This window comes from Electrona antarctica, assembly GCF_951216825.1.
Source record: "Electrona antarctica genome assembly, chromosome: 9".
Classification (NCBI taxonomy): domain Eukaryota; kingdom Metazoa; phylum Chordata; class Actinopteri; order Myctophiformes; family Myctophidae; genus Electrona; species Electrona antarctica.
In genome coordinates this window covers 32,044,115-32,056,697 of record NC_136790.1, presented here as the reverse complement: position 1 = coordinate 32,056,697, position 12,583 = coordinate 32,044,115, and the positions used below count along the sequence as shown (strand labels likewise).

Below are 12,583 nucleotides of genomic sequence, written 5' to 3'. Positions count from 1 at the left end.
CTGCTATTCACATTCTGGTAAAACAGTAAATCACTGTCTGCTGAAAGAAGCTTTGAGATCATAACTACAGACTGCATAACACTGAAATGAAGAGTTCCTATTGGATGCCAGACTTAAGAGAAATGAATGATAGCCTGAATAAAAATCAAGCTCAGCAGAAATGTGCCTCTGACTTTATAACTCCCTTCTGGTCTCCCTTGACCTCGAACACCTTTGGTCAAAGTTATAATGTGAAATATGTGTCTGCTTGAAAAATGGCTGTTTGTAGGGGAAAGTCTACTGTTTTCTTTCACAGTTCATGTCCTGATTTGTTGAGTAGATTGTACTCGCAGTTTGAAATGCCAAGGGGCTATCAGGATTCAGGAATGGAACAGGCCTAAAGCAACAGCCTGTGAAAGAAGTAAAATGTTTTAGATAGCATTTAACTAATCATTATCAGCAGGCAACAGCTAATGGTCATGTTAAATTAATGCCATCCACCTGCGTTTGGGTTCCTCAACGTGGCTCTTAAATTAATGCTCTTAAATTAATGCCATCCACCTGCTTTTGGGTTCCTCAACGTGGCTCTTAGAAGAGACCACAAGACTTGAGGTTTTCTTTGATGATGATGTCTGTTACGGCATCGAACACAAACTTGACGTTTTCTGTGTCTGTGGCGCAGGTCAAGTGGGAGTAGATTTCCTTGATGTCTCGACGCATGTTGAGATCCAAGAACTGATGTTTGATGTAATTGCCAGCGTCTTCAAAAGTATTGGGGCCTGAGTGGAAAGATTTCAAAGTAAGTTAATTTGTTTGGTTTACGGCAACGGTTCTCAAACATTTTAATTTCAGGGACCCCCAGTTCCCCAGCACTACAGTTCCAATAATTTAGCTGGGACAGTGGGACACCCTGAAACCCCCCCAAGGACCCCCTGGGGGTCCCTCGACCCCACTATGAGAAGCACTGGTTTACAGAGACGTTTGTGTTGCTAGTGATCTCACCATCATAGTCAGGGAAGCACATGCTGAGATGAGCCTTCTTGATCTTCTCTATGAACACATCCTTCTTGTTCAGAAAGAGCACAATTGCAGTGGCGATGAAGTAACGATGGTTGCAGATACTGTTGAACAAGTGCAGACTCTCGTGCATTCGGTTCTAAACAAGGGGGGGGAAAAGGGAAATATGTCAAAGAAATAACCTTTGGTTACGGACGGTCAAATCAAAGTGGTTTACAGATGACAAAATATTTAGTTGAAATACTGTGTATTATTATTTTTGTCTTAGTCTCTCACCACTTCATCATCCTCAATCAACACCATGTCGTAGGCGCTCAGAGCAGCAATGAAGATGATACAGGTCACACCTTCAAAGCAATGGATCCACTTCTTCCTTTCAGATCTTTGTCCACCCACGTCAAACATTCTGCATGGAAAGATAGCATAATTGTTATCTATCTACAGGTTATTGGTGTTCTCATCTTGAAAAAATACTGTAGTGTATTGCCTTATGTTTACTCACCTGAAATTGAGATCTTTTAACCCGAACTGGGTCTCAATAATACCAGTGGTCTTTACTCTTGAGCGCAACACATCCTGCTCTGTAGGGCAGTAGCCAGGCTTCACCAGTCTGGCCAAGTCACACAGGTAGCTGCGAAACAATGAACTTCTCTGATCACACAAGTCGTTTTTACACAAGACAACATCTTACAGATTTACTCATCTTGTTATTAAGTTCTTATGAAACCACCCGGATTTGAACCTTGATCTCCCACAAGGGAAACCAAAGACATACAGTACCACTCATCCACTGCCCCCTTGTATTTGAGAGGTACTAAACTACTTATTGTCAGCCACAGCTACTCTTCTACATTTACACCCATTATGAAGTTTCCCGTAGCAGAAAGGAGCTGACTTACTATCCGGCAGAGTCGTTGAGCTGGTATTCTGAGGCTCGTTCATAGCAGGCCTGGATGCCAGAGTCGAGCCACAAACGTATAATGATGTCTGCCATTTCCTTTGGCATGGAGCCTTCCTCGATGGTGTCTGCAAGGTGCTGAAGCTTCCTGGCATCATCCTACACAGTCAGGTGGAGCCACATACACAAACACACTCAAGGTTTGTTGTAGGAAGCCATATACAGTAAGTGGTACCAAATTACGAACATTATTATGATTTTGAATATAACAAACTTGCAAGCGACACCGACGTGTGATGAAGTGTAAATTAATCTTAAATGATCAGTACCGCCTGGTCAGTGGCACCATAGCCAATATTCAATGTGGTCATGGCTCTGACGATGGCCATCATGGATTGAAGGGTGTTGCCGTAGATGATTATGACGAATTCCATCAATTCTTGAGGTGAGTAACCATCTTGATGGATAATTCTGTTGACAGATAAAAAATATATGACCATGATAATGTGTTGTAACATTTTAACAAGTTTAGCCTTCGCAATGTGATAATAGGTGAGAGATCATGAAATGTCCTACTTCATCTGTTTGACAATTGTACTTTTCCCTGATTCTCCAGCACCTGTAGGAATTAGAGAGAGAGAGAGACAGGAAGGAATGGTGGGTGAGAGAGAGGTGGATGACATGCAACAAGGAGCCTCAGGTTGGATTCAAACCCGAGCCAGCTGCGGGAAGGATTCTAGCCTTATCATGTTGTATGCATTCGTACCAGGTGAGCCCTAACCCAAGTGGGCATCGAATGCCTATTTGCATTCATATGAAAGACATTATGACCAGTGGCCATACAAAAGCCAGTAACTATTATAATGATTTATTATTAAGGAATTAAAAAACTGTATCCAGATTGACAGATTAATTATAACATTCCATGTTTAGATGATACAAACCAGTAATTTCCGGTTTTGAACTGCGTATAAACAAAGTACAATCATATTTAATGAAGATTACCTCTAGGGCACAGCACTAATCTGATAGGAGATAATGCTCCTTATTTCAAGCCTAAGCTCCTCCAAAGCTGATGTCAGGTGGAATGTTCTATCCCTGACCTAACACTGTTGCCATCCACTTGTCATACACAACTTTAGGCTCGCTTGTAAAAAAAAAAATCCTATTTTGTTTTTATTTTATTTTTTATTTTACGGGGCTTGCTTCCTAATGAAGTCCCTGTGTGTAATAGAACACATGTTGTTTAAGGATTAGCAAGGGATTGAGGTGAGCATTTACCAAAGTATCTGATCAGTATAATGACAAGGTGATGAAGCTGGAGTTCTCCTCAGAGACGTTGCATGTCCTCACTGTTTCAAATTAATTGAAATGGTCCACGCTTAAATTATGATGTTGGATAATGATTTTCAACAGCAATGTAATACCCTGGCCTGTTCATGTTACATCATACTGTACTCTGAGTTTACTCAAAAGATGCTCATCCCTGCACTCTTTAACCTAGACACAAGCAACTTTGGGAGACTTGTTCCATTCTGATAAAAAAAAAGAAATCCAACATCTACAAATCAACAGTACATCATACAGATAGATGGGCCCATAATATCACCTCATATTAGTCTGTAAATATAAACTGGCCTCATGAACCCTATGAGGGCCTTCAATTTATAAGAACAGCGTCTGCATGGTGGCCCTTCAGTCCCCCCCATTCTACATCTCCACAAGGGAGTGTGTTTACCTAACAGCAGCAGCTTCACTGTCCTGGCTTCCTTCTCGCCCTCCTCCTTCAGTTTCTTATCCAGCTCTTTGGAAGCTTTCGCCTCGGCACTGCCTCCGGCCCCCATCCTGATCCCCTGGGTTCGGCCCCTGCACTCAAAAACCACACGGCAAGAAAAAGATGGAAGTAGGTCCTAGTTGATGGCAGCTGATACGTAAACTGCCCTCAGCTTTTTGAGTGTCTTATAAAGGGATTGTGACTATCCTCTGCCCACCTGACCGAAGGTGACCAATGGGACACAAGGACAGGGCGCTTTTGGGGAAGAGTAGGAAGGTGTCATGCGTAGGTGAGGCCCCAGTGTAGAAGCCATCTAAACTTTCGGGGGCAGCTTTGCTGTGCTCAGCGGAAAATTCACATCGGCTCAAGCGCTTATCTGGTTGCGCTGTTCTTAGCTGCCTTTAAAAGAGAAAGTACAAGTACAAGTACAGTACAAGTGAGAAACCAGTACAAGTAAGAAAAACGTTGCGGGAGGCCTTAGCAGATTAAATACCCCCCCCCCCCCCCCCCCCCAGGGCCGGCCAGGGCAAAACGTGTCATTGGGGACTGGGGTGGCGATTAATTTGTGCTTGATATGGTATTGGTTTCAGATTACATACATGTATACATAGGGGCATTACCTTTAATCCACCCGACACTGAAACATATCATTAGTACATCACCATCGAGAGCCAGTTATACGCTGGCATTGGTACATATCTTCATTACGTCATACGCAGCTACGGACATACGCATCAAACGACCCAAGTAACCACAGTATACTGCTAATCAATTTACAAATTACATATACATAGAGGCTTTTTATTTAATCCACCCGACACTGAAACATATCATTATTACGTCACCATGGAGAGCCAGTTATACGCTGGCATTGGTACATATCTTCATTACGTCATACACAGCTACGGACATACGCATCAAACGACCCAAGTAACCACAGTATACTGCTAATCAACTTACAAATTACATATACATATATACATAAAGGCATTTTCTTTAATCCACGCGACACTGAAACATATCATTATTACGTCACCACCGGGAGCCAGTTATACGCTGGCATTGGTACATATCTATACGCATCAAACGACCCAAGTAACCACAGTATACTGCTAATCAATTTACAAATTACGTATATATACAACTTACATATACATACACACGTATATATGTAATCTGAAACCTATCTTTATTACGTCACCATTGCGAGCCAGAGATTTGAAAGTTCGTAGCGGTTGACAGTACTTGCGCGCTCTGCACTCTCCACAGAGTGCAGTTCTAGTTAGATTCAACGTTTCGACCCTATCAGGTCTTCATCAGGAATCTCCTGATGAAGACCCTTCTACCTTCTTTCTGTGTGTATATCTTTTTGTTCAGCACCCGTCAAATCTTTTGAGATGTGTGTGTTTCCATTTTGGATCTTCTTATCTCATGTGTGTAAACACAAACATTGTCCTAACACAAACATTGAATGCCATTGATAATGAATGGCCAGTTTTGAGTGTTCGTCCCAACACAAACATTAAATGCCATTGAAAATGAATGGCCGTTTTGTGTAAACACAAACATTACGTAAACACAAACATTGACTCTCTGACTCTGTCAACGTGTCAAGGTCTTCACGCACAGATCCTCCCTGCATTCTTCTTCCTCTCTCCTCATTCTCCCCCTCACGTGGGTTGAACTGAGACAATACTTGTGTTCTGATTTCCCATGTTATGTTGCTTGAAGATCTTGCCACGAGCACATCTGTCAACATCCACGTGTACGTGTAATAAAGACCACTTGAGACAGTTCTTTGTCATTACCTCAACCATTATAGTGTATAAATTAGCCACATCAGAGCGCCCCTCACTTCAGACGGGTGTGATTTTATTGCGACCAAAGGTCGCAGTTAAATGGAGTCGCGCATTTCCCGTCAGTGTGTGAGGCACCAGTGTGTGACGGGCAGTGCCCGACGGGCACCATATAGGGTGCCCAGGGATGGAGATGTGGAGACCCTGATGTCATAGTAAATGCGACCTGCTGTCGCAGTTAAATCCATATCTGGATATGGATGTTCTGACAATCCATATGTTGATCCTTCCCCGTCCATCCTTCCTCTTCGATGTCTCCCTTTTGACTTTCATTCAAATGTCAAACTTTAGACGGGCCTGCCCCAAAGTTATTAGTGCAGCCGCGCCCGGCAGCCGTTGAAAACTAGACTTCTCAACAGGCCCACCTGTCCATTCCAACTCTAGACGGGGCTGTCCCAAAGTTATTCGTGCAGCCGCACCCCGCAGTCCCAGGCCCGAAAATTAAAGGACCACTTCACCACTTTTCAACCTACCTTTATATAATTGGTCCTCACTAATGTTCATGATAAAATGCCAAATTTTACTTTTTTTCTACTCATAAGAGGGCTGTGCGCAGTTCAGAAACCTGTCCACCAGTGACATCATCGATGGGGAATGCAAGCTAATAGAAATGCGATAATGGAAGCCATCCTCACAATAATAAAACTGTAAATATATATATTTAAAAAAATCTTCTTTAAAAAATATCCACCTAATGATGATGTCACTGGTGGACGCTTCCTGAACTGCCCACAGCCCTCCTATGAGACACAGACTGAGTAGAAATAAATTGTGGCATTTTATCATCAACATTAGTGAGGACCAATTATATGAAGATAGGTTGAAAAGTGTTGAAGTGGTCCTTTAAGGCCTGGCCCTACCTGGGCCCTTATCAAACCCTGTACACTCAAGAGAATGTCCCCGCTACCACCCTTAGATCTCCATATACTGTATGGAGCTGACCTGTTCTGACATTACATGTGTTGATCTGACCTCATCAAACCCTGTACACTCAAGACATGCTCCATATGGCCAGTACAGAATTCATTCCATGTTGATCTGACCCCCCATGCCAAAGAGCCAGTGCTCGCCCAGCAGTCTGCCGTTACCCAGGTGGATGCGTGCCCTTTGGGGCGAGGTCTTCACTCAGGCGAGGAACCTGTCTTCATATAATTGGTCCTCACTAATGCTCATTATAATGTATTTTTTGTCTCATCACTCTGTGTCTCAGAGGAGGGCTGTGGACAGTTCAGAAACCCGCCTACCAGTGACATCATCGGTCGGTAGGCATTAATGCGAGTACAATGGCTTCTATTTCAGCATGCTAACTTTCCAGGAATAGAAAGTTTATAGCTTTAATTCCCCATCAATGATATCACTGGCAGGTTTTCTCGCCCCGCCCTGTATGTGAGAGCTTGTGAGAACTTCTGGGAACTCAGATTACTGGTAGATGTAGTTGGATTTCTGAACTGTCCACAGCCCTCCTCTGAGACACAGTATACCGAGCAGACCATTTCTCTTCCCATATTATAATGAGCATTAGTGAGGGAGACCAATTGGACATAGGTTGAAAATGGATCCTTTAATTGATTCATTCATAATATATTTGTGTACGTTTGGGTCCTGGGGAGACAAAGCATTTAATACAGGTTAAACTGAATAGAGTTATATATAAAACAGAATAAACATACCAGTTCCATATCAGTCCCTGGGCCAGACAGTGTACAGATCTTATTAACCTCAATCTGAAGGTAGTGAGTGATCAGAGTGATCCTAATCCACTTGATGTGTGTCTGTCTGTCTGTCTGTCTGTCTGTCTGTCTGTCTGTCTCTGTCTGTCTGTCTGTCTGTCTGTCTGTCTGTCTGTCTGTCTGTCTGTCTGTCTGTCTGTCTGTCTGTCTGTGTGTGTGTGTGTGTGTGTGTGTGTGTGTGTGTGTGTGTGTGTGTGTGTGTGTGTGTGTGTGTGTGTGTGTGTGTGTGTGTGTGTGTGTGTGTGTGTGTGTGTGTGTGTGTGCGCGCGAGAGAGAGAGAGACATTAGGACAAATCAAAGTTATCAACCGGCGAAAGTAGCCGATTTGCATAAGGAAATGCAACGCTCTCGTCGTGGGGGGTTGTCACTGACCAGTTGACCAGTGACATCATCGATGGGGAAAGTTGCAATGTGATAATGGAAGCCATCGATAATAAAAAAATATATATATATTTTTTCACTTAATTTTTATTGATAAAAAGACAATGACAACAGGAAAGAAAAAAAACAGACAATACAAAAAAGGAAATAAAACAAAGCAAGAGACAAAAGGAAACAAAACAAAAAAGAAAAGAAAAAAAGCCTTCATTTTTCATATTACAGGATACATTCATTGAATTCCTCATACATTATCAATAGGCTGGAAGAAGAGATCCCACTTTTTATAGAACTTATCCTCTTGTAGTCTAAGTATGAATGTTAGTTTTTGAGTGGTGCAACCACTCCCTTACGGAGCTATGTCTGTGGCTGGCTGGCTGGCTGCCTGGGTTTGAGCACTATGGACCTCATTCACAATGGAGACACGTACGAAGGTGTGCAACCTAAAACACACACAAACACACATGCACATATTAACTGTATATATGATGATTTTGGGTGTGCCAGTACAGTACAGTGATAAGGAATGAAGACGCTCGCACACTGTGGGCTCCGATGCTAGTGATAAGTGCCTTTATTTGCACAAATGAATGACTGTGACGTTTCGAGCACAATGCTCTTCCTCAGACTAAAGATGAACACAGAGGAACACATCTTTATACAACCCTCTTGTCAATCATGATCACATGGAATAGGTAACAGCTGTGTACAGAATCACATGATCAGTGAGAGATGGTACAAGGCAATGATAAAGAGTAAAGTGACACATGCATGATAGAAAATCAACAATAAATATACAAAATCAGATCACAAAATGTCACTCCTCAGACAATTGTATACAACATAATGAACCAGAAGTTGTTTTAAATACATTCATAAATACATTATCTAAGATTCACCATTCTACAAAAACAGGCCATCTAAAAAATAGATAGAGCAATATAAATACAAATACCAACACACAGCCATCGAGCTGTTAAGGCTGTCATTAAGTGTGTGGTAATAGAGGATCCTCCATTAAACTACATTAATTGCAATAAGTAGGGGCAATCCCTGAAGACACAAGGGGGGGGGGGGGGGGGAGGAGACAGATCCATGCCCAGATTAAGAACTAACATCAAAGAAAGGGGCGGATGTCCATTTCTTCATTAAGACCCTTTGGTGACATACCGGTAGTATTCAGAGTGTAAATCCAGAACAATTCACGTTTTAGCAGAAGAGCATTCATGTCATCACCACGTCGTGGGAGCTGAACATGTTCTATACCCACATAGTTTAAAGAAGAAACATTATGAACACTGAAATGTAGCGCAATAAGACTCTTTGTGTCATGATTTCTAATGTTACTTCTGTGTTCTGTGATCCTTGTTTTGAGGGCTCTGGACGTTTTGCCAATATAGGCTAGCCCACAGGGCACATTAGTAGTTTTGCATGAAATAATGCCTCTGACCTTGAACACTTTCCCTGTGTGTGGGTGGTAAAATATATTAGTTTTACGAGTGAAGTTACACTGTTGACAGTTGTTGCATTTGTAGTTGCCTGATGGTACAGGGCTCAACAGGGACTGGGAAGTAGGTTGGGAGTCCGACGGGCAGTCAGACCTCACCAGCATGTTTCTCAGGTTTGGGGGTCTCCTGTAGACCACCCGTGGTGGTTGGGACAAGTGCTCTTTGAGAGTTGGGTCTTTGGAGAGAATATGCCAATGTTTATTGATTACAGTGAACATCTCCTTTGCGAGAGGAGAGTACGGAATGGCACATGTAATTCTCTTGTCACTGCTCTTGGTGCCCTTTTTTTTGGAGGCACTCGATTTGTGTGACATTTAGAAGAAAAATCATTTCTAAATGATACCCGTAATGATACCCGATAAATAATACCCGTTGTCAACTTGTCATAGCACCCGTTTTAACTATCTGTCTGTGTCCCTTTTGTGCCCATACTGTATATGGAGATCTCTGTATCTGTCTGTCTGCCTCTGTCTGTCTGCAATGCATGTGAAGAGTGAAAACGGACTGTGAAAAGTGTACTGGTTAAGTAATCAATTGGCAGGTGTGGGTATGACTGACTCGATGCTGGGCACTGCACTCCCTGCGGGGGTGTGGAACGCGGGTGTCGAATTTGAGGTCGGTGAGGCAAACGGTTCTCGAGTAACGTGCATTACAACCGTACACACACGCACACACGCACGCACACAGAGACGTGGCACATTTATAGTAGGATGGCCAGTTTTACGTCATTGTCCCAAAACAAACATTAAATACAATTGACAATGAATGGTCAGCTTTGAGTGTTTGTGTAACATTGTGTAAAGACAAACATTGAAGACGAAGGTATTGATGCAAATTCTAATTGGCCGGAATGAGATGATGTATTTTGATGTATGATGATAACAGCGCCCCTCACTTCACACGGGTGTGATTTTTTTTTACCATCTGATTTCTATTTTAAGCTAAATATAAGTTACATGAAGTTAATGTATGGGGAGTAGTTCATATCACTAATGTTGGGTTTCATATGGCTATAGTTTATGTTTTTGCTTCTCATCGAGAAAGCAAAGGGAAAATAAGTGACTTTTGAGGTGGAAATTATGCAGATTGCCATTGTTTTGCCAGAGAGAAGATCAGATAACCACATGAGAGGTGGAAATGCCACATTTAAATTTGCAAGGTACAACCACGCAAAGATGGTTTCAAACGTGCTGATAACGGATGATTTCGCCGATTCAATACATGATACCAGTCGAATGGGGTGTTTATTGGAAAGGATGTAACAACATCCTTTCCAAGAAACCATCTTTGCGTTTCCACCAACAACATTTTGTTGGAGTCAAGATTCAAATCAGATCAGAGTCACCACGACACTGACCTTTTTCAGAGAATTATTGGCCTTTTAGTCATCATCATCATCATCATCATCATCATCATCATCATCGTCATCATGATCATCATCATGATCAATATCCTCCAATCAGTGGTGGGAAAAGTACTGAATTGGACCCAGTACCTGAGGCAAAGTATAGACTCCTGGTCAAATATTAGGCTACTGCACTACTAAGTGAAAGTTGAAAGTTATACGATTTCTTTTTAATATCAACTAGACCTGTATGTGCCCGTTGGCCACCGGCCTACTTGAGAACGATGCAACTTAGGAACCTAATAATACCCGTTGTCAACTTGTCATAGCACCCGTTTTAACTATCTGTCTGTGTCCCTTTTGTGCCCATACTGTATATGGAGATCTCTGTATCTGTCTGTCTGTTAAGTAATTAATTGGCAGGTGTGGGTCCGACCAACTCGATGCCGGGCACTGCACTCCCTGCGGGGGAGGGAGTGCAGTAACCCTCAAATTTGAAGTCGGTGAGGCAAACGGTTCTCGAGTTACGTGCATTACAACCGTACACACACGCACACACGCACGCACACAGAGAAGTGGCGCATTTATAGTAGGATGCATTGCTTTTCCAGAAATGTTAAGATCAGATCTACAAGCTCTGCACCACACTGTGATGTGCTGTGAGTTTGTACTAGATATATCGACAAGCTTCTACCACTTCTTAAGCCCTATTACAAATAGGGCTTAAGAAGTGGTTAAACAACAAGCAGTACAGTATGGTCTCTCTCGAACATCATCCCGGTGCCTAAGGCTGGGGCCTCTCGAAGCCAGACAACTACAGAGGCATCAGCCTGACGTGAATCACCGCAAAGGTCTACAACTGTATGATCCTGAACCGGATACGGCATGCCATCGACCCTCATCAGGGACAAATTAGCCATTGGGCCAGTGGGGCCATGGCCCAGGGGCCCTTGGCTCTCAGGGACCCTTCAAGGAAATTGGACCGCGCATTACTGGGTTTGACGCCCTGAAAAGGGCTCCTGGGGCTCTTCATTGTCTCCACCAGGCCGAAGGCATGGGGAGAGAGTATGTTTGTCTCCACCAGGCCGAAGGCATGGGGAGAGAGTATGTTTTGCACTCCGTCCGTGTGTGTGTGTGTCCTTCCGTCCGTCCGTCCGTCCGTCCGTCCGTCCTTCCGTCCGTCCGTTACCAGCTAATCTCCGGCACCGTTGGCCCGATTTATGCCAAACTGTGCACACACACTCCCTGGATGCCAACGACGAACCTCTGCCCCAAATATTCCTCAACGGCCTGTTATAGCGCCACCATGAGGCCGATTTAGGCAAAACACATTTCTGTAGATAACTCGTACACATTTTATCCATACATCACACAATTCGGTATACACTATCTCCATAGTCATGTGATCAACACAGATCTGCACAATTTCCCATCTTCCATCCTGATTGGCTAAGATTGGCTTCCAAAGCTCACATGATTGGTCCGTTTCGAACAAAATGCCACAAATCACAAACACAGTGTCCAATTTCCATCAAATTATACACGCACATTTCCACTAGGCCGAGGACGACATGCCACTATTTCTTTCCCAAATCAGCCTCACGGTGGCGCTATAACAGGCCAATTCATGTTTTTACCTATAACTGCATCCAACTTATGTATATACGCACTCCCTAGAGGCCATGGAAAAACATTTTCCCTGCATCCCTCCACATCTGCCAGTTATAGCGCCACCATGAGGCCGATTTCTGCAAAACACATTGTTTATGTTAGTCGCACAGATTTCATCCAAATCTCACGCAAATCGGTACACATGATCTCTGTAGTCATGTGATCAAGATGAGCCTGTTGGATTTCTCAGATTCTACACTGATTAGCTAAGATTGCCTTCCAAAGTTTTCAGGAGTAGCCCGTTTTGTACAAAATGCTGCACATGTCCTGCTCATCCAGAATTCTATCCTCAGAGATGCTATGAGTGATCTGGCTCTGCATTTCCTCAACAAAATGAAGAAAATTGTTGCAAGAAACAAAAAAACATCACACACACTCCTATCCTCCTGGTGGAGACCTGTGCCCAGAAGGGCACTTTTTCTAGTTT

General features: G+C 43.1%; 1 protein-coding gene across 1 annotated transcript; it reads right to left on the bottom strand.

The window, feature by feature from the left end:
- Nucleotides 1-405: 405 nt before the first annotated feature.
- Nucleotides 406-3,813, bottom strand: gnat1 (guanine nucleotide binding protein (G protein), alpha transducing activity polypeptide 1). Its single transcript, XM_079509914.1, has 8 exons — nt 3,633-3,813; nt 2,471-2,513; nt 2,224-2,365; nt 1,896-2,053; nt 1,499-1,627; nt 1,273-1,402; nt 982-1,135; nt 406-758 (listed from the first exon to the last, which is right to left on the bottom strand). The coding sequence occupies exons 1-8, from the start codon at nt 3,736-3,738 to the stop codon at nt 568-570; spliced, it is 1,053 nt and encodes a 350-aa protein (XP_079366040.1). The 5' UTR covers nt 3,739-3,813; the 3' UTR covers nt 406-567.
- Between the last annotated feature and the right edge of the window lie 8,770 nt (nt 3,814-12,583).